The sequence below is a fragment of the Natator depressus genome, chromosome 26 (genome assembly GCF_965152275.1).
Source record: "Natator depressus isolate rNatDep1 chromosome 26, rNatDep2.hap1, whole genome shotgun sequence".
In the NCBI taxonomy this organism is placed as follows: Eukaryota; Metazoa; Chordata; order Testudines; family Cheloniidae; genus Natator; species Natator depressus.
This window is the reverse complement of record NC_134259.1, coordinates 12,957,968-12,984,286: the sequence shown is the minus strand read 5'-3', so window position 1 is coordinate 12,984,286 and position 26,319 is coordinate 12,957,968. Positions and strand designations below refer to the sequence as shown.

Genomic DNA, 26,319 nt, shown 5'->3' with positions numbered 1-26,319 from the left:
GATCAAGCCAACAGATGTGACACCTGCTCCTGGGGTTGCATTTAACCCTAGGACATGGGCTGGCCTGCGGTTTAGTTTCAGAGCAGAAGATGAATGGGCAGGGGAGACGGGAGAGGAGGAAAAGCTCCACCCTATTAATCCATAGCTCTCAGCCTCCGTCCTATCCCCCTACCCCCTTCTCATACCCAGGCAGGCTGGTCCATCTGGCACAGGGGAGAAGGGGCAGCTGCTTCTCTCCTTGCTGGGCTCAGAAGAGACAGCAGCACCAGCGATGCATTTGGATGCACTGCTCCACACACAGGCCAGTCTGTCCAGGCCAGGGCTCGGAAGCTGTGATTCAAGGCCTCAGCCTCCTCCTACCACGCCTGGAGCCAATCTGGAAGCAGCCAGCTGGCTGCGCTGCATTAGCCAGAATTGGAGAGGACTCCTTGTCCCACAAGGAGACATCTGATCTTGCTATGCTGGTTGCAATTACAGCAGGGCCAATGAAGGGACTCACTTCCCCATGTCCTCAGCAGAGACAAAGCCAACATTGAAAGAGGTGAACCTTCTGCCGTAAACCCCCATGAAGCCGAGGAAGGTCAATACGAATATCAAATGGCCTTTCCAGCCCAGCTCCCTTCATCCCAAGGGCTCCCAAAAGCCCGACGCAAACTGTTTGGGAATCATTTCAGCTGCTGCAATGCGGCCACCTCTGGGGTGGAACTGGGCAGCGTGTATCAGAGCAATGGAAGAGTATGGGAGGGGAAGTGTCAGGGAACAGCTGGGACAATTCAAGAGGAAGGAAGGAAGCTGAATTTAGCCAGGACATAAGGAGTAAAAAAAAATACCCCTCAATGCTGCAAACAGCAGCCAGCCTGGTGGTAGGGGAGCTTTCGTGCCAAGCAAGGAAGAGCTCCGTTTTACATCTGCCCAGTAGATGGCGAGACACCACCACGTAGCACCTGGCAGTAAGCTCAGTGCTGCCTCAGATGGCCCTGCTGAATCACCGATACCACTTCCCAGGGACAGATCATACAGACCCAGACCCCCGCCTTTAGGTCTCTCTGCACCCGCTCTGCTGAGCTAGGGAGAAGTGGGGGCTACAGGGCAGTGGGAGAAGGTAACACCGGTTCAACCTGCCCGGCCAGCTCCTGCAGCACAGGGCCTCGTAGCATCATGCTGGGTCATGGACTAAGTACAGACTCTGAAGGGGATGAGCTTCAAGCCTTCAGCATGGTGGTAGGCCCACAGGAGAGGTCTCCATGGCACATTAAGCCTGGGTTCGGACTCAGTTTTGAGCCCAAGCTGCACCTTCCGTCCAGACAAATCAGTCTGACTCGGGTCAGCAAGCACCCAGGACTCCGCTAGGGAGGTGGGTCAGAGCCCAGGTGCCACTGAGACTAAGGTCCAAGCCCCGTCAGTTTTCAGTGTGGACACAGCTCAAGCCACAGACCTGAGTCCAGCAACTCTAAGCCCAGGTTTACAATACAGCGTGGATGCTCAAGCGTGGGCTTGAAACACTGAGTCCACAAGCCTGGGCCCCAAAGACCCAGGCTCAGCATGCCGTGGTATCTGTAGGTCTCCATCGAAGACACCAGCCCAGAGTTCTTGCACAGGTGCCCCGGTTACACGGGCTCTAAGCCCCCAGAGCTGCAGCCACCCCATTGCATAGCCCCATCTGCTGGTCGCCCCCAACCTGGGAAAACACCCCATTGCTGACCTCACCCGTTATGGACCCTAATTCCCTAGGGCTGCCCTGATGCCCCTTGTTCCCCAGCCTCTGGTCCCCGTTAAGCTGCCGTGTCTCACCCTGGCATGTCCCCTTCCATGTCTGCGAGGAGCTAGCTACAGACACGCTCTGAGAGACGCTGGGAGGAAGGGGAAAGTTTTCCTGCTTCCCTTGCATTTCTCCGCTCCACTGACGCTGGCTGCGTCTGTCATTTGGGTCACTTCTTCCTCATGCAATCGTCAAGGTCCCAGTGGGGCTCCGACACCAGAGTTGGCTGCTGCAGCGAGGAGATGCCCAAGGCTGGCCTCAGAGCTCGCTCGGAGCATCCCACCCAGCGACGGTGGATTGCTCCCCCTTGCAGCCATTTCCGGTGTGGGCCCCTAAGCTGGGATCTGCCTTTGCTGGCTGCCACGTTCCCCAGAGCGCCGTCTGGCCCCCGCCCAACACCAGGACAGGAAGCAAAGGACCGGACCCGAAACCATTGGTTACTGGGGATGGGAATATGCGGATACTTTGCACTTGGGAAACTGAGGCACAGAGAAGAAGGGGAAAGACTTGCCCAAAGTCATGTAGTGAGTCAGTGGCAGAGTCAGGACCCTTGGCCCCGTGGTGGGAACCCAGGACCTCTGACACCAAATCTCCCTCTTCTGAATATGAAGCAAACACCCTTCCAGAGCTGGAATTTACAGTAGACTCAGGAGCACAGGACCGCGAGGGATCTACTACAACAGGTCCCAACTCCGTTCCCTGCTGTTCTGTTATTTATATCACAGCAGCGCTGAGCCAGCTGGCCCACTGCGCTAGGCGCTGTACACACACACAGGATGAGTGTCTGCACAGAAGAGCTTTGCAATCTAGAAACAAGACAGGCCAAGGGTGGGAGGGGAAACTGAGGCACAGAGAAGGGAAGGGACTTTTGCCAACAGTCACACGGGAGGCCAGTGTGAGAACTAGAAATAAAACCCAGGTCTGCCACATATCCATTCACCACACCATGCTATAACCACTCCTTGCTGCATCCTCCTTGCAAAGTCAACTGGGGGGCGGGGCAGGTGGGGAGAGAAGGAGTTATTCTCTAAGCAAGCATAAAGACTCAATAACCCTGTTTGTTTAGGTGTTCACGCACCACCCCCCTCTCCATCAGCCAACAGTAGATGAGTCACCCCTGTGGATGACTCATGACAATCACTGCCCCTTCTCTGCACACCACAGCCTGCCGGGAGCTTGCCAGGATGGGCTTGAATGAAATCGGTGAGCTTTACGCCATACCCCAAAGGGCACTAAACTCAGCAGCAGTTTGTCCTTCCCCTGGAACGCCCCGCCACCAGGCTGGGAGAGGTCTTATAACAAGAGCTGACAGAGCTTTAGTGGGGCCGAGATGCTGCCATGACACAGAAACAGAGGCTGGCTCTCAGGCGGCAGAGAGAGACAACCTGCACCACACAGCCCTCCCAAATCCCAGGTTTATCTCCTCACTTCGGGCCTCTGCTATGACCTCGCTATTTTCAATCAGTAGAGCCATCTCAGGGCAGTATCAGCTCCATTTTATAGATGGGGAAACTGAGGCATGGAGCTGGCCTGAAACTGGCCACCCAGCAGGCCAGGGCAGAGTTGTTCTATAACTCAGGTCTCCTGAGGTTCAGTCTAGTGTTTGATCTACTAGGCCACACAATGATATTGGCCCACACAGGCACTTTAAGATCCAGGGAGGAAAAATGCTACCGTCCAGCTAAGAGGCTTTATTTCCAGAACTGTATATGGGACAACCCCCTGCTTTCCCCACAATTAATGTTACTTCCTAAAGCCCACCGTGCCTTGCTTTTTATGCAACATCAGGACGGGGTGGAGAGAGAGAGGGTCAGACTAAATCCACCTCGATGCGCTCCAAGAACAGATGCAGTTATTGCAAGGGGCAAGTTTGTCACCCCTTCATTGTTGCAGTCACTGGGGAGACGGCCATTGCGTGCAATCACCCTTTATATTAAAGGTCCCCGTAACCCTTTCTAAGCTGTTTATAACACATGATTAATAGAGGTCTTAATAAATGGTACAGAGCAGGTGAACATTTTGCCAAAACATTTTTGACCCGCCCCCACACCCCACCCCCTGCCAAAAGTGACTTTTTGTACAACATGAAAATGTTCAGAAGAGATTCAAGGGGTTTGGGGGGAAAAAGACAATATTTCTCTCCTCCCCTCATGTGGTCCTTTGGCTGGCTGGGTTTGATTCTGTCCTGACTCCAGTATAAGTCAGGAACAAAGACCTATTAAGTCCCATCTAATTCCCCTCCACCCCATACAGTATCAGCCCCTATTGTGCTGTTTACTAGCATTTTGTCCAGTCCAGCTGCAAATGCCTCAAGTGATGGAGCATCCATTGCTTCCCTGGGGAGATTTATGTAACAGCCGGGCAGATCTCACTGCCAGGAAATCTGGAATTCAAGGGCGAGATCTTGTAAGGTACTTGGCTTCCTCATAGCCCCCCCGCCCCATTGGTTTATCTGTATATTTAAGGAACTTGCATGATTGGTTTCTATGCTGGTAATTAACTAAAGATGCCCTCTCCATAAGCACTGCCTGGTTATGTTAGAAGAAACAGATATTCATTCATTTTTGGCCCACAAGTTGCGTACATTTTTAGTTGCTCTCCTTATACTGATAATTTCTGGGCCATATAGGCAGGTTACATCAGATACTAAGTTTTGCTACGTGCTGACTAGTGTGTTTGTGCAGCTCTGCCCTCTACTCGACGAAATCAGAGCTGCTCATCTTTGTGTCATAGGCCCTATACTGCTAATGGGGAGTCTCCATAACTTCTAGCCCTAGGGGCCTGCGCTTTAGGATCAGAAGGGTGAGAGTTCTACCACCGCTGTCACCTTGAAGCTGTAGCCCTGGCATGCAGCAGCATTACAAACGTGGGGTCTTATATATCCACAAAAATCTGCAAGTCATTCATGTTCTACGCTCCGGCTGCAGATCTAAAGTGTACAGATCATACAAACAAGAGCCAAGGAGTTCTCACTTGGGGAAGTAAGTGGAGACTATATTTAGGATTGGGGGATGGATTTTGTTGTTTTCAAACAGCTCCCAGAAAACATGGGGCTGTCAACCCACCAGCAGCCACTGGCAAAGATAAAGGCAGAATCAGAGCTGCAAAGGGACACTGTGCATCTCATCGGTTTGATCATCTCTGCCTCGCATGCAGCGCTCAGAGTACAGAGACTGTCTAGCAACTGTCAGTGAATCCATGTGGAATCTGAATTTTCAGGTGGACTCAGTTAAACTGGAAAAGTTACTTGTGCTTAAAAACACCAACCTGGAGCAATCTAAGTAGACAGTAGCTCCGGCTTTTCAGTGCAGTCCCTGGAGACGCAGAGGTTCATGGGTCTGAAATGTTATTTTCTCCACAGCCTATAGAGCATCACGTAAGTGGCATAGGGTTTCTGATGCAGCTACGGAGAGGCTCTGGCAATGGAAAATAACTTCCAAAATTAGGCTCCCTTCTGGTCTATTTTTGTGTCTTTTGATCATCTACTCCAGGAGTGTCTCTTTCCCTCCTCCACCCCCAATACACACCTTCATTTTCATTTCTGTGGGTTTAAAATTAATTTAGTGCTGGTGAAAGAAAACAAGTACAGACAGCAGCAGCACTGTAAGCTTTCCCAACCAGCTTGACCTTGAAATACCAGGTGTAGCAATTGGAGGGGAGTTTGATCTCCACAGTCCATCAAGCTCTCAGCTTCTCTGCTGAAACTGACCATATAAGGACCTCTTGTTATTAGCAGAGATCTAACCTGTAACTTGCAATATGACCCTCTGCCACTTGAGCTAAAGTAGGAACTCCAATGGCTGGCAGCAGTAGTAGGCTGTCACCTTCTAGTAGCTGGTGCACATAAAGGACATCACAACGTGTTATAACAGGACCAGTCAGAGCAATTGGTGCTGGTGGTTTTTTAATTGTTTGCTGTTTCACACAAATAAATTGAAATGAAAACTTCCAGAAATCTCTCATTTTGGGGCCAATCCTGCAGCCCTCACCAAGGCCCCCATGGAGGTTAATGAGAGCTCTGCCTGAGGAAGGACTGCAGGCTTGCACTCTTAATAGCATTTCTAACACTATTAAACTTATGGAAGGCGTGAAATGTGTCCATTTTGCTGGTCGTGATCCCATTAATCAAGGGCAAAATGGGCACTGAATTCAATACGATCAGGACAAGGCATCTCACTGGGGTTAATACCTCTATGTACAGAGTGTAACAGCCACACTGGGCCAGAGCATGAATGGCTAAGCAAAGGGGTAACCAGAATCAGAGCCTAGAGCAGTGATGGGATTAGAAACAGGGCCCAGGCAGATATGGTCAGCCCCAGATCCCAACTTCAAAGGCCAAGTGGTCCAAGGCTTGCTTTGGCTCAGCTCCACAATAGACAGGCTGAATCTTATGGTAAAATGAGCCGTCTTAGTTCTTATTATGCTGGCCCCCCATGGCCACCTCAAACTTCACAGCAAGAGCAGGGCTAGAACTCTCAGCCTCCTGCTCTGAAAGCACACGCCGCTAACACTTGAGCTAAAGGAGAACTGCCATTAGCAGTAGGGGGTCTAGGATGTACAATTTTAGACTCAAACTAATAGACTAGGGGGACCAGATGTCCATATTTTATAGGGACAGTCCCGATTTTCGGGTCTTTTTCTTATATAGGCTCCTATTACCCCCCCACACACATACACACAGTAAATAATACATGCATTAACAATGATAGATTGAAAACCTTGTTATCTACTCTAAGTATTGGATCATTATATTACACCTACTAAGAGTTTCTAGTTGGGGGGGGGGGGAAATTTACTTAAAATATATTAAAAATGAAATAGTTAATGCACAGAACGTGCTGGCAAATAACTGTTCAGGATTTCTCTTTCTCTAAATAGGGACAATTCATTAGAGTATTATGGCAATTAATTTATTTATATAATGCTTTCAATCATGCACCACTGACATGCAGCCACCTCTGGGGTGGGGCATGACAGCTGTTTAACAGGATGGAGCAGTGCATGACATCAGATTTTCAGGCGGATTGAAAAAACTTCAACTAAGCTACACACAGAGTTTTGGGGAGGCAGGAGATAATTAGTGCTCGCGCAGGAATTTGACCAAGACATCGCTGTTAACAACCCATTTCTCCTGTTAGAGCTACAAAAGGTCAAGACACGATCACATCTCATCTAGAAGATGGCAGTTCCAGTCCCATAGCGGCTCCTAGCACCAGGCTGGGAGCATTGGCTCAGTAGCAGCTGGAGGGCAGTGCACCACCCACTGGATCAGCAACAAGAATATTTGGTTATGTACATGACAAGTGTACAGCAGGAATATATTTCCGGCCCTGATTTTTCACCTCCCAGGCCCTGCGTCCTGTGTTTCCCAGCCTAGAGCTCCCACTACAGAGAAATGTTAGGCAAAGCGTGTGTCAGCTGATCAGTGCCTCTCTTATCTTAGCATCTCAGAAGCACTTTACAAGCCAAAAGGACCCGATTCTACTGTTTTTACATGGAGTAGCAATTACTATTGAGTACCCCCTCTGGTTTGGCAGGTCCTTTGAGATTGTACTGACTAGTCCCTGTAAGGATTGCAGAATCAGCCCCTAAATAATTCTCCCGTACAGCATCCCTATGAGGTAGGTAAGGTATGTGGCTCACCATTCCCCTGCCTGCTGCAAATCGCTGATAGGCAGCTACTTCTGGAGTGGAACACAGCAGCTGTTTAACAGTGTCCAGAAACTCTGTATAACAGATTAAGACAAAGTAAAACAAACTCCAGTTCATTCTTCAGGGGTAATTTCCCTTGATGGAGTTTGGCCACAAAACAGTGTTAGATGCTTTCAAAAACAAGGGTTTTAATGTGCACGAAAGTCAAGGACCGTGGCTTTACATTGCATCCACAGGAGTCTTTGCTGGTTTCTCTATGGTGCTTGTCAGTAGAATATGCGTCCCTCACACACCATTCGTGAATGTATCCTTCTGGAACACCCTGCTAGTTAGGAAAGCATTATTATACCTATTTCACTGATGGGGAAACTGAGGCACAGAGATTTAATTGGCAACAGAGGTAGTCTTGGGACACAGCTGGAATTGAACCATCCCAGGCCTGTGCTTTAGCCATAAAACCACCCTTCCTCTCTACCACTATCTCCCCAAGAGCTGTGACAAAGCCTGCCCTGAATTGGAATATGAATTGGAAAGCAATGCTGCTTTCATGTGATTTCGTTTGCAGTTTGACAGAGTTCTTCACTGCCCTCCTCTTCCTCCATCCATGATCCTGCCTCCTCTGTTCCTTCCTGAGCTTTAGAGTCAATTAAAAAACCCCACCACAACAAAGTTTAGCCACGAACCCTTCTTTGGAAACCTGCACCGACCTATGCGTGCAACTTAAGATGAGGCCACATGAAGGCCAAACACATTAGGAATTGAACCAGGGACAGCCAGGGCTAACAGCTGGAGCTGCTTGTTTGAGCTAAAGCTCCCTAGCCGGGGCTGTAGCAGACTCACATCCACTTGGGATCAGGCACAGAAGGATGCTTATAATACACTCAAACCAGAGGTTACTTTCCCTTCTTACAATGTTAAAACCCCCTCTAGAAAGTCCCAGACACACAGGTGAGAGACTGAAGATGCTTCAAAGCCCTTAGTCGCCATGCTTGGAGAAATCACCACGGGAATACTGCCAGCCCCCTGCCAAATCTAGGGGTGGCTAGAACCCCCTCTGTGAGTAGCTGCAGGAATAGAAACATCTCCTTGAGGTAGCATTGCCCTGCTATGCAAGGTGATTACAGTGATGCCCGGAGCAGGGCCAATGGATTCCGCGGTTCCAAAGGAGGGGAGATCCTGCTCTGCCCAAATGAAGGGCACGGAATGAGCATGCTCCAGCCGGCTGCTTGATTGAGTTAGCGGATAATCTCTGGGCTTCTCAGTTGCAGAGAGTTTCCTTAACCGGGGACAGAACCTCCCATCTAGTAGCCCCTTGGCTATTTGAAAAGATCCCTCTGGACCCCAGTGAGAATCCATCCAGCTCAGACAGAGCAATGAAGGGCGGGTGGATGGAATTACCTGGTCAAGCAGGCACCTAAGCTTTACAATTGTCCGTTCTCCAAACCAAGAATCCCATTCCTCTCCTGTCCCTTTCTCACCATGCCAGTTACGTCCCCAGCTCCATCCCTTTCCCCACAGGATGGTTCCCCCTTTCCTTACTCCTTCCATTGCTTGCTGCCCCTCACATCGAGCCCTGCAGGGAGCTCCATGCATCTTTTGAACACAGCCCCTCAGTTCCTTCATCTCTCCCCACAGGGGACATCCAGCACATACCCAGTGCTCTATCTATTCAACACACTGTGCAAACATTAATAACCCTGACCACCCCCATGGGAGGGAGCCTTTTGCCACCATTTTACAGATGGGGAAACTGAGGTACAGCAAGGGGACGCAGCGGGCCCAAGTAGGTCAGAGGCAGAATACGAACTCCAGATTCCCTGGCTCCCAGCCACACTCAGGTCCCTCATCCCCCACTGCTTGGGCTCTACAAGCCACCAAAACACCATTGGCCCACACTGACTGCTCCCTCCAAATGCCTCGCAGCTGTGGGTGCACTGCTGCACATCTTACCTTGGGACAGGTCCCCGGAGATGAAGCGGAAGAAGTAGCTGATCAAATTGCCCAGATGTTTCTTGCAGCTGAAGTCCCAGATCTCAAGGCGCACTTCCAGGAAGCGCACTGAGGTGTCTACTTCTTTGGCCTCTTTCGGGGGCATCCTGTCTCGCTCCAGCAGGCCTGAGCACTGCCCCACACCCCTTCCGTTCATCCTGCCCTGGCTCGCTGGGCCAAGTTGTCTCGGTTTCCTTAAGGTAAGTGCTTTGTTTCTGCTGCTCTCAGCTGCACTGACCTTCTCTCCCACTTCACCTGCTCTGACTCCTCCTCCGCAGGTCTCTCCTCCCGCTCCGTGCTGGAGTCTCTTGCAAAGTTGTATTTTCTCTAGCTGAGCGCAAGGTATTTCTCTACCTTCCACAGGGTGTTCGGGAATACAGGCCCCTGTCCAGGCCCCTCTGGCAAACACCCAGCAATGCCAGAGGGGCACAACGTCATTCTTCTTCCTGCTGAATTCAGGAGTCCCAAAGCTCCCTGTCCTCAGAATATCACCTACTTTCTCCTCTCCCCCTTCCCATCATGGTACAGTTACTACTCCCTAGATTTTAGTAAGTTTAAGGCAGCACGGTCGTGTGCTGGTTTAGCCTTTTCTGGCCAAACCCGCATTGAGTCCCTGAATTTCAGATTGCCTTCCGCCAAGGAGCTGCGTACCACAAAAACTCCCGCTCAACCCGCCATCCCCTGGGAGCAGAGGAGAAAGCTTGCCTTCCATGTTAACCCTAGCCGCCCTGCATGCTTTGCAATTCTCTTTGTGCCAGTCTGTCCCTTTGTCTCAAATGCCCCAGAGTCCCCGCCGCTCCCCAGGCCAGGGACATCTCTCAGAGCCCCACCAACAGATGGACAATTTGCTTCAGACTTCTCATTTTGCTTCAGGAGAGGAGCTCATGAGTCTCTGGTCATCAGCTGTCCCCACAACTATGGCCTCCACTCCTTAGAGGAAATAGAACTCATAACCTTCTAGTCCAAAGCCACAGCTCCCTACCCCTTGAGCTACAGTCCCTGCCCTGATATTAGGGCTTATTTCCTGTTTAAACATCCAGCCAGCCGAGAGGCAGGAGTCACAGCTGTGCAGCTCTGACCTTCTCCCCAACGCAAGGTTACCAACATGCTCCGCCACTGCATTGCAAATCCCTGCTCCTCCAGTGTACTAAGTATCCCTTGTCCCCATTGAATCAGGATGGGGATCTCCTGGTCTAGATGTTTTATTCCCCACCACAGCAGAACCTTCTGGCCTAACAGGCCCTGTCCCAACAGGCATTGGGGAATGCAGGCATTTGGCCAGAGGGGCCTGGACAACACCCATCAGTGCCAGAGGGGCACAACTTCTTCCTGAGTATCTCAAAGCTCTTTAAGAAGGGGGCATCGTACCCATTTTACAGACAGGGAAAGTGAGGCAGAGGGAGGTGGGGGAGGGACTTGCTCACAGTGTACAGGAAGTCAGCAGCAAGACAGGGAATAGAACCCAGGAGTCCTGATTCCCAGTCCTGTGCTCTTTAAATCCTCCTGGGCACTGCAGGAGGACATGTTAGCAGGAACCTGTGGTTCGTGTGTTCCAGGTGGATGTGGCAACCTTGTTTTTAAGCAAGGCCAGGGGGCGGAAGAGGTCAGTCCACATCCCTGGTGGCACTTCCCCCTCGCCCATATTTCGCCTGCATCAAATCCCCCCTGATCTCCACATCTGTTCCCATCCCCCTGGCCTGGCCCGACCCTTAGCTGAGTGGGGAAGTTTGCCCTGAGCAATGAGACACCCCCACTGCCCAGACAAGGCTGCATGTCCACCAAGCGAGCATCTGGGACTGGGCACCCAGGCTACATGGGTCAGAACCGAGTCCCCAGGATGCAGTGGTTCCCAGGAAGGGCATGCGTGGCTCAGTGGGAACTGAGGGCACCCATCACCTTCCCTATTCCCATTTCCACTGGAAGCCAGTAGGGCCGAGGGGCTCCCTGCTCAAGGGAGGGGATCAGCTCCTTCCCCCTCCCACCGGGTCTCAGGCTCCCTCTCCCCGTCTGCTCTCCTGACCTTCACGGGGCGAAGACAATTCCCAGTGTAGAAGCACGGTTCCCAGAATACTGGCAAGGTATTAATAACTGTGCTTAGCACTGGACAATTCCTGCTTCCCTCGGTGTAATCAGACCCCCAGCACCTGCGGCAAGGCTAAGACATCAATTCCTAGCAGTGCTGAGCTCGGTACAGGCCCCCCTCTGTGCTAATCCACAGAGGATCTGACTGACTGCCGCCCCCCCCCGACACACACACTTTGGAGCCTGTGCTCTTCATTCTCAAGCTTGTAGCTCTGGAGGTCCCTGGTCGGTTCAATCCCAGGTTGGCCAAGAGGGTAGCTGTCACATAGAGGCGACCTTGACCCAACCTCTCCTCAGCCACTTCCTTCACTGCAGCCCACTCCCCCAGTGCCTTATCTGGACACATCCTCGCACCTGGCACCCCGTGGTGGCAGCTGATAGAGGGTTCATCCAAATGAACCAGGCAGGAGTGAACTGCAGCCAGCCATCAGAGGAGGTTTTACAGCGAAGAGATTTCAGCCCCTGCCCTTTGAAGGGGATGTATTCCCCGATTCCAAGGCCAGAAGGAACCACTTAGCTCTAATCTGACCTTCTGGATAGCACAGGCCATAGGACACCCCCCAGTTCATTCCTGTCTCAACCAGAGCAGAACTTTGAAAAAAACTTTCACTCTTGGCTTTAAAATGGCCAGTCAGAGAATTCACCACAACCCTTAGTAAGCTGTTTACTGTGGTTAATTACCCTCGTTGTTAGAAGTGTCTGCTTTATTTCCACTCTGAATTCGTCTAGCTTCTACCTCCAGCCACTGGGCACCGCTTAGTTAGCAAGTTACCAGCTCGCACCCCCTGCAGACAATTCTTTGTATACCAGGTGCTCCCCAGTCGAGATCAGGGCCACATTGTGCTGGTTCTGTACATGCTCATAGCCCTGAAGACACTCCCGGCCCCAAAGAGCTCATGATCAGACAGACATTGGGAGGGGGAAACTGAGTCACAGAGGAGCAGTGCCTAAGGTCAGGGGCAGAGCTGGGAATTGAATGCAGGTCTCCTGCCTCCCAGTCTGATGCTCTGTCTGCTAGATCCCACTGCCTCCCACAGAACAGATACTGCCCTAACAGGGCAGGGGAAATGTGCCGTGTGCCTCTGGCTTGACCAGGAGGATTAAGGAAAGAAGAGTTCAGTCCTTCTGGCCCATTCAGTTCTAGGCCTCTCTGCTGATGCTGGTGACAAGCAGCCTGATTCCCTGTTATCCTGCATCTTGGGCCCTCATTCACACTCAGACAAGCAGTCCCAGTTACAGCAGTGGGGTTTTACACTCCCAATTGCAGGGAGGGTCTCTGCCTGCCTTTCACCCTCTCTTGGGGTGAAGCTAAGCTGGGGAGGCCAGTTTTGCATGGGTCAGAGGTTCAGGGCAGTTCTTGTGGCAGTGAGTTCCAGCTGCTGGGAAAGTGCCCCCGTAACCCACGTTGATATGAGCCTGGCTCTTTGTCCCCGTTAGTGTCTACATGACATGGAGGTTTAGGAGTACAACGGGAAAGGAATTTTTTCCCACCAACTTTTTTTGTTGTTGGAAAATGCATGTGTCAAAACCAAAATTCTGTAGGAAAAGGGCCATCGTGGCAAATTTCCCATTTTGGGGAAGAAAAGAAAAAAAGGAAAGTTTCAAAGTTGTTGAAAGCCCCATTTTGACGTTAACAACAACAACAACAAAGTTAGGTTTTTGGTTCCAAATGTCTTTTCATTTTGAAATGTTAGCTAATTTCTAGTTAAAAAAAAAGTTGATAAACCTCAAAATCAAAACCAGAACACTTCAGTTGACTCAATCCAACTGTCCCTAATGGGACAATTTTCAAGAATTCAGAATCCAGACAGGAATTTGTCCCCCACCAGCCCTCAAACCTCAAACATTCCCATGGGACAGAAAAGCTATTTTCCACCCTGCTCTATGGAGGAGTTTGCTACTCATGAGCTAAAGCAGTGGGTTTTGAAGTTTCATTCGTGGACCCCTAAAAAATTTCAAATGGAGGTGCTGACCCCTTTGAAATCTTAGGCATAGTCTGAGGGCCCCCAGGGTTCTGCAGACCACAGGCTGAGAACCAGTGAGCTAAAGGATCTGGTCCTTTGCTTCCGGCAATAGCAGCTCATGCTTTTAGATCCAGGGTTCAGTCCCTGCACATTGACCCTGCAAAGAGGACATTATTAACACAGGATCAGGACTTCCCCTTGTGATGAGATGTTTCCTGAGGAACGCAGCTGTGGTGTTAGGTTATGGAGTGGGATGGCCGAGGTCTAAAGGCTTGATTCCGGCTAGAATTTACCTGTCTGATTAGAGTTTAGCCCAGCAGCCCATGTATAGCACACCTGACACCCAGCATCTGAACACAACCTCACACCAGCAGAGGAAGACATTCCAGCGTCTCCCAGTAACATCTGGGAGACGGATGAAGCTAGGACAAGCTGAGTATTTCTTTTGGACCATGAGCCATGAACAGGGGAACCGTAGGGGTTCTTCCACCCTTGGCTAACCAGCAAACTTCTCTCCCCACCCCAGCTGGGAGTGAGCCACAAACACCCACATTGAACATTTTGCTCCTTGCACACATTTGCATCCAGCCATAGCTTGCAGAGCCGTAGCAGGAATGAATCTCTCCATGCTGCAGAGCACCCAGGCTACCTGCAGAGGGAAACAGAGCTCCATCCAGCTCCATATGCAGAGCTGTTTTCCTCCCTCTCAGGAGAAGAGAAAGCCTTGCTCGGCTTGAGTCAGGAAGCAAGTTCTCAGGTGCAGGTGGGTGATCGCAGTGGTTTCCAGGGCGTGGGAGACAGATTGACCGGATCCCATCCACCCAACAATTCAGACTCTGGGGTGATCACACCCATTCCCAGCCCCTTCAGAGTAGATTTCTTTTACACTCAAAATGAATTCCAGATCCTGACTCTTCCTCAGTCGGGAGATTCGGCTGCAACATTAACCCTGGAATAGCTACAGATCCATCACTGACCAGAGGGAGTTGCCCCCACACACACTCATGAGCCTACTTCTGCCGCTCCAGACACACGTCTGGCATGACCAAAGCCCCCATGGAACCAGGTAACGATGCAGGGTTAGAGCAGACACGCGTCATCCCCTGAGCAAATGCACAGGCCAGAGTACAACCAGAAGGGACCTGCAGGGAAGCCTCCGAGTACAAGCAACTGCCTGGGGCCCTGTGCTTCTGAAGGGTGGGAGGGAGATTTTGCTCATGGGCCAGCCTGAAGCTGCTTCCATTGGTAGGGATGAATCATAGAATCCTAGAATATCAGGATTGGAAGGGACCTCAGGAGGTCATCTAGTCCAACCCCCTGCTCAAAGCAGGACCAATCCCCAACTAAATTAAAAGCTGGAGACAAGTCACCTTCTGATCCCGTTGGGCAGCTCGTGGGTATCACGCTGCGTTGCTGACCCTGCATTCACACATGTCATGGATAGGAGGCAGCAGGGCTGGACTGGGCGACCCGTGCTACCGAGGCCAAATTGGAGGAGGAGGGGGTTCCTCCAGAAGCAGCACGGGGACCTTCTTTCAGGAGTCCACCATTTCCACAAAGGGCACAATATACCCCGGGCACAAGCCACTGAAAGAAACCCCAGCAGCACGTTCCATACAGGAACCTGGGAAACAGCCATGGTGACCCAGGCTGAAATTGTGGGATGGCGTAAAAATAAGCTGGGCGACGGAGGGGCCTTCCAGGTCTGTCATGTTCATATGGCCTTATAATGCTGCTCCCCTGCAGCCAATCAGATGGGACCGCCGGGGCGGGATGGAGGGAGGGGGCCACGGTGGGGGGACAGTGGGATGTTGCACAGATCCACCTAGGGGATTTGAAGCCCAGACCATTCTGGATCTCGACAGCTGCTCCCGGCATTAATCCTCAGAGCGATGTTCTAGTAAGGAGCCGGGGATTATGCAGGATTATGACCGGCCTGGACAGGAGGCGGATAAGAGACTGACCCTACCCCCCCCCACCCCGATTCCCACCTCCAGGGCAGGAGTGTCTCGGCAAGGCTGCTCCAGGGAGACTGGTCGGATGGGGCCGGTGGGCAGGGCCAGGCACAAAAGGGAAGGCGCTCTGCCAGCGTATGGGGGATTGGCAGCATTGGCACAGATGTGGGGGCAGATGGATTCCCATTCCCCACCCTCCCTCGCCTGGTGGTCCCAGGTGGAACTTTACAGGCTTGGGAAGTTCTCCATGTCGCTGGTCTGGAGGGGAGAGATTCCCAATCCCTTATCCAGAACCTGACACCAAACGGAGACAACCCAGGCCCCAGCCCCAGTTCCCAGCCCCATCTCCGTGCTCATTACCTGATCCCTCGGGCACTGCGCGGGAGAGGATCCGCTTCACCAGACAGCATTTCAGCAGCGCCTTGCGCGTGAGCCGCGGCTTCTGCCACTTCACATGCCCCTTCTTCCCTGGGGGAGTGTGACCTGGGTCGCCCAGCAGGCTCCCGTCAGTCTCCTTGGTCTCGTCCTGCAGCGAAACACAGCCCAGGTCAGCGCCCAGAGGTGGGGAAGTCACATAGGCAGCCAGGTTCCTACTCACCACCTGCAATTACCCCTTACGGTGCCCCACGCAGGTGGGCATGGCGAGCTAGGAGATATCAATGCATGACAGCTACCAGCAGAACTGGGTCCAAGCCCCAGAGCTCTGATTGCCCCCAAAGTCAGGGGGACACATTTGACCCCGGGGTTCGGACCCCATCTGTAATAACTGCTGTTCACACACACACACTGCATCTTCATGTCAGGCATCCTCTCTCATGCCAAGAGGATGTGACAATCCCCCCCCCCCCCCCCCGAGTTAATCAACACAAGAGCAGAGGGAGAGGGCTCTGTGGGGCTAATGCAACATCAGCCTGTGGACTAGGGTGACCAGATGTCTTGATTTTATAGGGCCAGTCCCAATTTTTGGTTCTTTTTCTTAGAAAGGCTCCTATTACCCCCCACCCCTGTCCCTATTTTTCACACTTGCTGTCTGGTCACCCTACTGTGGCCCCTCCATGCCAGCTCGATTGGAGCAAAGGGGCCACAAAGCAGGTACGAGGCCTCTCTGCAAACATGCCCATGTCCCTGCACCACCTCTAAGCACAAGAGGCATTCGAGTGGGGGGCGTGCCGAGCAGAGGTGCAGCATGAGCAGGCAGGGACACAGTGGGGGTGGACCTGCACCCCAGCCATTCTGCACCCCGAAGCCTCACAGCGGACCCCAAAGCAGGGGCACAATTTGCAGCAGAGCGGCTCCAGGCAGCAGATGCAGAGGAGGTAGCTCTTGCACCGGGAGCCGCAAGGGGCGGTGCAGAGACTTGTGCGAGCAAGCAGGGAAGCTGGCACGAGCAGGCCTCCAATTCTGCCCTCCATTACACCCCCGCTGGCTTTAGCAGGATAGCGGAGGGCTGGATGCGGCCAGTTTGGGAACCAGCTCCTGCAGTGACTGGGCGCAGCGTGGACCACACAGGGACAGAAACATTCTGCCTGTCGAGCAGGAGCTTTGGGAGTTGGCGGGGGAAGCTGTCCCACATTGGGGTCGGAGAGCGGCAGCAGACTGAGATCAGATGCGAGATGAACGGGGAGCCGGGCAAGCGCTGCAGAGGAGGCGGCTCTCGCACCCCCAGCGACAGGTTTCAGCAGACGCCCAGGAAACCGGAAAACCTCTGGCCATCCCCATCCCTGATCTCCAGCCCATCCCTGCCCCGTGCCATGGTCTGCACAGAAACTTCCCCAGAGCATTCTGCCTCCGGCCAGGACCATTACGGGTGCATTCCCAGTCCCCATAGCTGTCACCCCCCCACAGCCCCCATTCTCATCCCAACACACACACACCCCCTTCCACCCCACTTTAGCCTGCCTGCAGGGGCAGTTCTGAAGAGATGCTGCCACAGGGATGAGATGATGGTGGTTTCCTAAGGCCCAGCCTCTTCCTCTTTCCTGAGGAAGGGGTGGCTTGGAGTTGTAGGAGTGCTAGACTGGCAACCAGGTGCACCAAGATCCGATCCTGACGCTGACACAGACTCAGGGTAGCCTTGAGCCTGTTTCTTAGCCTTTGTGCCTCAGTTTCCCCTCTGTGAGGCCAGGATAACAGTTACAACCCTACTTCACTGGCAGGTCGAGACATCTAAAGTGTTTTACAAACACTGAGCTCTTCCAATGGGAGGTGCTGCCCTTTGCCCAGTGCCCAAATACCACAATGATGGGCACTTAGAAACACATGTAAGGAATTCAGGCTGGCATAACCGGTGCCCAGATTGCGGTTTCTAAACTCCAAGGAGTGCATCTGTAAAGATAACAGAGCTGCATGTCTGCTGAATAATTGATGGTTTTATTCCATCTCCCACTGAAAAGAGAACCGACCTCAATCCGTCTGTCCGTCAGAGCCAGCCTCTCTTTTCATTGCACGCAAGGCGATGTGACAATGCTTCGGTATGGGGGGGCTGCCTGGAAGTGATAACGGCGTATCATTTGTGCCTGCCATCCAAGGAGCTCAGAGCCCTTGGCAAGCATTGATTAGCCAGCCAACGTCCCTGTGCCAAGGAAGGTAGACAGATACCGTTATACCTGTTTTACTGAGAGGAAAACTAAGGCACAGAGCTCAAGGCTGATATTTTCCAAAGAATCCACTGCTCTGGGGACCCAGCTTGCTACACTTCAGGTGTCCAGCCATGTAGCCAAAACGGAGGCAGGCCAAAAGCTTTTAAGTCACTTGCCTAAGACATCCCAGGACGTCAGTAGAAGAGCTGGGAGCTCCCAATTCCCTGCTCTGAGCCACTAGATTTCACTCCCTGTCTCTGGAAATATTGATTTCCCACTGCTGTCTGCAATTCACTCTGACAGTAATGAGGACTGTCTCTTTAGTCAGGCCATTCAGTTATTTGTGGCTTCATGCCAGACACACAGAGCCAGGGGCTGGCTTTAGCCGATCAAGCCCCAGGACCTCGCATGGTCTCACCTTAGGCCGTGTGAGCCCTTTGCAAGTGGTTCTGCTGCCAGGGCACCGTGCAGGGCATACCAGCCACATGAGTGGGTACGACACTCTCGGGAAAGGGCAGAGTTCGGATTGCAGCCACCTGTCCTCAGGGCAATTTGGAGCCTGGGTGGCTTCCATCCACACCCTGCACTTCCATGTGAATAGGGCTTTAAAGCAACCCTGCTCACTCCTTCCCCCAGCCTCGTCCCCTCCCTCTGGGTGTAACCCACCACTCCAGCAAAACGCCTTTGACTTCTGTGGGCATCACGATGGTGCAAAGATCACAGTACGGGAGCCTGTGTGGAGACAGCAGCCTCTCTAAGCTCCAGCTGGAACAGCATCTGGACCTGCCTCCTCCTTCAGCTTTTCCTAGCCTGAGTAGTTCAGTGTGATTGGCCCAAGATGCCAGGGGAGATGCCCAGCTGGTAGGGAAGCAGCTGCCACCTATCCCATCAGTCATTCCCACCAGCCTGGCTCACCGCTGGCACAGAACCCGTCCCCCAACGGACACAGGCAAAGTTAAGAAAGCCAAGCCACCAAAGTGGGGGAGATTCAGCCAGCTCCCACGACGCGTCTCTCTTCAGCTCGAGTCACCTCGCTCGCAGACAAGCTGCCGCACCCGCACAGAACGTGCGTCCTGGATCAGGGCATGCTCGCTGCAGTGACATGCAATGCACGATTCAACAGACCAAAGGGGCTCTGTGTTACCAAAGTGATTTGAGTAGTTCGGAGCCAGCTAAGCCCAGCAAACAGATGGCCGGGGAGTCACGGTTTTTAAAGCACGTTATAACTACAAACTTGACAAGCCGGGTTTTATTTTTAAATTACGGATTTTTCCAGCTAAGCAAAGTCAGGCTCGCTTAGGCTGGTGGCTCACAACGAATTCACCAGCATGTCCCTCGGATGGCTGCGGGGTCGTCTGCTGGAAAGGCAGAGCGGGGGGAAGCTAACAGGTTTCCTGGGATTTGCCCCCAGAGGCTCCTGCCAAAAAGATATCGGGGCATCCCAGACTCTGAGAAGAGAGCCGATGTAGCGATGCCAACAGGAGAATCTGAGAGTCTGGGATAAGGGCTAAGACATGGCCCAGCACAGGGCGTCGAATAGAATTCAGAAGAGGGGAATTGGGACTCAGGACCCCTAGGTAAGTTTCTTCTTCATGACTGCGCTACTGAGTCAAGTCCAGTGAGCCCACGCTGGGGCAGAGTCGGGATCCAGGAGGAAGTCACTTATCTTGGTCTGTAACCATCTCCCCAGCGCTTCCTTTCTACACATCAAGCTATTTTCTAGGTGGACCAGGCTTCACACATCACACCCAATACACCATCGGCAGTGGAGAAAACCAGAGACGCGCACCAAGGGGGCTAGGTGGGGGAGGGGGAAGAGCAGCTCTGGTTTCTGAGAGCCGGTGAGATATTGATGTGTTGCAGCTGGAGAATCATCACTCCTGCCAGATGGTCGTCTCCCCCCCTCCACCACCCGTGCAGCTGAGCCAGGGGGTGAGATTATATGGCTGGCAAGTTTGGGGGGGAGGTGGATTAGTGCACATACGGAGCAGAAGGAAAAGCTAAAGTCTTTCCTGCAGGAGAGCGCCCATCAACCAAGTAAGGCTGGAGGGATCGGGCAGGGAACACAACATGAAGGGACACCAGAGTCAGAGCAGCTGTTGGGCTAGAAGAGAGGAGGTTTGGCAGCAGTCTGGGCGGACTTGAGAGGAACCAGCCTGGATCCAGTCTGACCGAGCGCTCCTCCATCTACTGAGCCCATCGCAGGCTGCTCGTGGGACCCTCTGCTTAGCCTGATTGATGATTTTACAGAGCCCCAACATTGGACCATCGATTGCCTGCTGAGGGGTGGGGGGTGGGGGAGACGACAGAGGAGGAAACTGACTTTCATGGCTTCACCTCCAGAAGAGAACATAAGAGCGGCCAGACTGGGTCAGACCAAAGGTCCTTCTAGCCCAGTGTCCTGTCTGCCAACAGTGGCCAGGGCCAGGGGCCCCAGAGGGAACCATCAAGTGATCCATCCCCTGTGGCCTATTCCCAGCTTCTGGCAAACAAACAAACAAGAGGGGTGGCTGCAAGGCTGCTGAGGGTCCTGTTCCCAAACCTGCAGGGTCCCTTCCCACCCCTTGTCTTGCTTTAAGCATCTTCCTGCTCCACCAGGGTTGAGAAGTGACGGGGAATCTGGGCAGGGGGAGGCATGACCCATATGGCCTGCTCTGTGCCACGCTTGACACCGGCAGTGCAGCATCTGTCCCTCCATGTGACGAGCCCCTCATCACAGCCTATCAATAATGCACAGCGCTTCCCCTTTTGTTGTCAGCTTTCCCGGCTTGTTCATTATTTATCAGCATGGGCTAATTCCACCTGACAGGTGCACCTGTTCCTGGGAACCTTAGCCCAGCCAGATATCGCCCAGGTCAGAACTAGACAAAAGGAGACATGGCTCATTGGAGACACATCCCAAGAGCCTCCAGCACAAACGCACACTTCCTAAACTTCTGCTGGGTGTCACGAGTCTGCCACTCTCAAGCACAGAGGCTCTCTGATGCAGGCATTTGTTACACCCATGCCCTGGCATCCAAGTACATTTCTAAGGCCCTGTTTGAACAGATAGATCCCAAAGTACTTCAGCAAGAAGCAAGACTCCTTTCTGGTGTAACGCCATTGGCTTTAGAGTTTGGCTCAAGCAATCCAGGATTCACTTTGCTCACCACTTAAATGCAGCCACCTCTGGAGTGGAAGCTGACAGCTGTTTAATGTGACTTGATGTATCCATGACGAACCACATGACGAACTGGAGCCATTCCAGAGCAGAGCGCAAAGGACGAGAGATTTGGAGGAGCTGGGCAAGGCCACGCTGCAGAAGGAACGGCTGTGGGGAGAACTAGAAATGCAAGGGATGTTCTAAAGATGACAGGGACCAATTATTCTCATTAGTGGCTGAGGACAGAACAAGTAGGGATCGGCTCAGAGCTGCAGCAGGGGAAACATAGGTTAAATGTTACACAAAACTCGCCAATCCTTTGCCCTTCTCCTAAGCCCTCTTGGCACAGAATCTCCCAGGGCTTTGGGGACATTAACTAGTTAATAACTTCCAGCTCTCCTGCAAGCTGGGTATTCTCCTCATTATACAGATGGGGAAACCGAGGCACAGAACTTCAGTGACAAAACTCACCCTGCAGATCAGTGGCAGAGTTGTGACAAGAACCCGGGAGTCCTCGCTCCCTGCTCTCCTATCCTAACCATGCAGAAACTCTCTTCTGAAGCAAGGAACTGAACCCAGGAGTCCTGTCTCCTAGCCCATGCTGTGTTTGCTAGGCAACACTGGCTCCCATACAAACAGCTGACTTCCCCTCCCCAGTTTATCATCTGAGCTGCCTTGAGCCTGTGTCCTTTCGGCTTTCTTCCTTCCCCAGGACTGGTCCTGCTTCTCAGACCCCATGGGAAATGCTAAATGGGGCGCAATTGCAAACACCAGTGAGGGAGAAAGAAATACACAGGGGATTTGGGGCTGGACCTAATGGAGGCTAGCAACTGGGAATACAATTCACCATGCTTTCACCTGTTAGATACAAGGGAGACCCTAGCTAGTCAATGGAACAAGCTGCCAAGGGTGGTCCTGAACTCACGGTCTCTGGAGGCATTCAACACTCAACTTTTTGTCCAGTACTCGGTAGGGCTGGCTTTGTAACACCATGAACTACATCACTGGCTCTCGTGTATACCAGGGGGTGCCGCTCCAAGCTCTCGACACTCCCCTCAAATGCTCATGGAGCCTTGCCCGCAGCCCATCTCCTTCCCTTGAAGTAGCAATTTGGTTTGGAACCTCAGAACATCCAGAGTTTCATGGCACAGACAACAGAAAGGGCAGCAGTGAGGCCCGGGGGCAAGACTCCAAGCTCGTTGCTAAGGGAAGGGGGAGAACAGATCATAAAAACATGAGAACGGCCATCCTGGGTCAGACCAAAGGTCCATCTAGCCCAGTACCCTGCCTTCCGACAGTGGCCAATGCTGGGTGCCCCAGAGGCAACGAACAGACCAGGGAATCATCAAGTGATCCATCCCCTGTCACCCATTCCCAGCTTCTGGCAAACAGAGGCTAGGGAGAAGAGGTTCTGCATCTCCTTGTCTGGCTTCAGTGAATCCCGTTGGCTGGGGAAGGCTTCGCGAGATTTCAGCCCCCCAGAGCCTGCAGAGAGCAAGTAGCACGCGCTGCTTCCCAAGGAAGGGGCAGGGATGCGCGGCTGGGTAGAGGGAGGATTCGTACGGGCTGCACTGGGCCGGAACTCACTTCTAGCATTGCCACCACAATGCTGCCTATGGCCTCTCGCTGCCCAGGACAAAGGGCTCTGGTTTCCCTTCTTCCACAGGCTGTCCAAGCTTCTCTGCACTTGCAAGGCCTCTCTGCAACAACCCCCATCTGCAATTCCCTGACTTAGATCATCTACCCAGCCTGTCCCCTCCACTTGGCCATCACTCCTGGCTTTCTTCCACCTCCACAACAACATCTCAAGCCACCCCTGAAACCATCCGTCCCATCCTGCATTCTGCCCCTAACACTCCCCCATCACTCCAGTTTTGCATCCTGCTGCATCAGCTTGTGCCCATGGACTGTTGCTCATTGGAGCAGGCACCCTGCTGATGTGGCACTGCCTACCTACCATGCCAGGCTGCCCCTGCTTGCTTCATGTCTAAACAGCTCATAAAATCTCCAGCAGCGTGCAGCTATCCAGCGTATTATTAGGGCAGGAGAGGGAATGGGGCAAGGGGAGGTGGGAATGGGAGCTGTTTACTCAATTTACAAAGCAATTACAGGAGCTAAAATTAAAAGCGATCTGGAGGAGCCCAGCTGGGACATCAAAAGCAAGCACGGAGGTTGGAAATGGCACACAGGGGCTTTGCATTAGCACCTGGGTGCAACATTCTGCCTTCAGCTGCAGGTATGCGACCCCATTCGCTGTCTGGGATTTATTCTCGAGAACCACTCAGAGCTCCTTTCTAGAACCAGACTGCAGAGCTCTGAGCACCAGGGTTTTGCAGTGCAATTGCACCATCGGCCTCCAAGTGTGGGTTGTTATAAAGGTTACCATTCATCTGAACTGGAATCCTAAATCCACCATCCCCCGCCACTAGATTTGGGATATTCAGATCCTCCAGCGCTGGGTCAGATCCAAAATGGGCCTGTTTTCCACAGCTAGCTTGGATGCAGTCCACACCTGGAAGAAGTCCCACAAAATCAGCCTGTTGGATTTTAGGGCACTTGAACCCATGCTTCAAACCCTATTCCAGGTCCACACCCCTCCTCCTCAGTCCTCTTTTGCTAGCCCTGTTAGATCAACCTGGGATCGGGAAGTCAAGACCTTTGCAAAAGGTCTCTGGTAGTAAAGATCTGCCCTCAGTTACCGTCCTGCCTTGGAGTGGGACAGCTCAGTGTGGCTCTTCATTTGGGAGCGTAGTTAACAGTTCTACCAAGTTTTGCCTCAGGCACACGGCTATTTTTAGGCACTAGTGGGGCACAGCGAGCATGTAAATATCTACCCGTGCTGGGGATTACACCTCAGCCAGAGTGTAATCACCCCCTAAATCACATGAGCCAGCAGATCTGATGGATACACACTCAGGGGCAGAGGCCGTGGGAGTTCCAACGTGCTATTTTTGTAGCACGGTTTTTACAGGGTGGAACCTGCACTTTAAGTCACCAGGAACCAGGTTAGTTCCCCCCTCAGTAGTTATCACTAAGCAGTGTGAAATGGAGCAAGAGTAGAAAGTCAGGGGGAGAAGGGACAAAGGGTTCTGCAGGAACGGGGGGTTGCTGAGCTAAGACAGACTGGGCTGCAGGATCTGAGGCAGGAGGCGAACAAGTCAAGGGATGTCAGAGTAAAGGAGAAAAAGGACAGGGTGGGATAAAGGGCGTGTGAGGGGGAATAGGATTTAAAGGAGAGAAATTGACTAGAAAGTGAAAGGTAAGGTAGAGTCAGATACTGGGGGGGGGGGGAGGGGGATATAAGAACTTGGCAGGGCAAGTGGAAGAGGGGGTAACCCAGAGCAGAGGGGGGGAAGCAGGAGGGGGAGCATGAAGATCAGTACCAGGAGGGTGGTAAAAAAGAGGAGCACCCATTCAAACCCAACAACCACCCCAGGAGGCTGCCCTCTGTCTAGAAATGGGGCTGGGGTGGTTACAGCAGCACTTGGCAAATATAGGGGGATCGAGCAAGACTGATCACTTGCAAACCACACAGTGCCGGGCTGCAGAGAGCTTTAACTCCACTGGCAAAGCTCCCAGCTCAGGAGCCGCTTCCCTCCCCGCGGGGGAACAAGCCCATCTGCAAGTAAGAGACCAACGTCTCAGCCAGCTGCGAGGCTCCAGGTGGCACAAACAGAACCAGGACCCTCCAGCTAAGCTGGAAAAGTGCCTAGATGCTGTCTTTTAATAGTGCAACATGAGGGTCAGCTGACCTGTAGGCCTTCAAGTGACACACACCCCAGGACGGCGCTCCATGCCCCCAAACATTCCTATTTCCCAGGGGGCTGCCCAGCATCTTAATATTAATGCTTTAAATATATATATCTCCTCTTTCTTGCAGGCTCATCAGCAAAGCATAGGGCACAGGGGACCACACTGGAAGGAGCTAGGACACCTAGGAAAATGACACCGGTTGTCTGCAAAGCATCCTCTTCTACGCCAGTACCTATCAGCTAGTATGACCGGCTAGTGCCGATGGGACCTAGTAGCTTTCAGCACCATAGCAAAGCATGAGCGAGACCACAAGCAGTTAAGCTGGGCATCTCCCCGGGAGAAGGGCTCAGTGGCTAACAATCCATTGCCCAGTATCGTCCGATCTTGTTAGGTCACCAGTTCATACCCAGCCCAGGTCAGCAGTGACTGACGGGCATTCAATGGCTGCTCGGTGACCTACATAAAATAAGGTGGAAGGGGTGAAACATGATTTGGGGTGAAAAGCCATTTTGTGGGCCCTCCCCCCAATGTTTTGATGAAAATTTTTCAATCAGCTTGAGGGGGTGGGGGTGGGGGCTGTGAGCCCAGTTCCTTGGGGGAGGGTATATACAGCACAAAGACCACAACTCAGGTACTTAGGGTGACCAGAAAGCAACTGTGAAAAAACGGGACGTGGGTGTGGGGTAATCGGTGCTCATATAAGAAAAGGTCCCCAAAAACAGGACTGTCCCTATAAAAGCGGGACATCTGGTCACCCTATGGGTACTGATTGGTTCCCCCTACCCACTGGAAAGTCTCAGTAGCCAAGGGATGACCAGGCCCTGGAGACCCATCTCCTCTCCGCTCCCTACAGGGCTCTCTCCAGAGTTAAGAGGTGCTGATGGGGAAATATCCAGGCTGCACCTGTTCTGGGAGGTAATTAGAGGGATCGGGACCCAGGGCTGCCCCGCCATCAGCTAGAGGGAATGGGGTGTGTGTGTAAGGACGGGGAAGAAAGGGAATAGGAATTGGAGAGAGAGCAGAGGGATGGAGGGAGGGGGATCCGAGATTTGCAGGGAGCCTGGGCAGGTCCATGGGGTGGAAGGAGAACAGGAGGGGGTCAGAGTAAAGGAGAGGAGTGGGTGGAAAGGGGAACCTCAGAGCATGGGTGAGGGAAAGAGGGGCAAGTGATCGGTGCTGGTGGGAGGGTGAAGGGGGAGAATGGAACAAGGGAGCAGGGCGGGGGATAAGGTGGGAGGGTCAAAGCCCAGCGGGTCAGGAGGGGAAAAGGGAAGGGGCTGGGGTGGGCAGCGGGATGGAGGTAGGAGAGGGGGCTGAGGCAATGGGACAGACTGGGAGTCGGAGACTCCCTGGGATCCTGTCCCTGGTCAGTGTCCTGGGCGTCCCCCCCTGGACTCCTGTCCCCTCCTGCCCCTCTAGGATCCAGCCCCATGGCAGGGTTTCA

At 52.8% G+C, this 26,319-nt stretch overlaps 1 protein-coding gene across 4 annotated transcripts in view; it reads right to left on the bottom strand.

Moving 5' to 3' along the window:
• Positions 1 to 26,319, bottom strand: part of LOC141978325 (calsenilin-like) — a 79,924-nt gene that overhangs the window by 46,870 nt on the left and 6,735 nt on the right. For 2 of the 4 annotated variants that reach the window (XM_074940347.1, XM_074940349.1), the window contains exon 2: positions 15,762 to 15,927. In XM_074940347.1, coding sequence (XP_074796448.1) covers positions 15,762 to 15,927 — 166 coding nt within the window. Of the gene's footprint in view, positions 1 to 9,361; positions 9,664 to 15,761; positions 15,928 to 23,505; positions 23,611 to 26,319 lie in introns of those variants that run through there. The other 2 variants (XM_074940350.1, XM_074940346.1) reach the window with 2 other exon arrangements.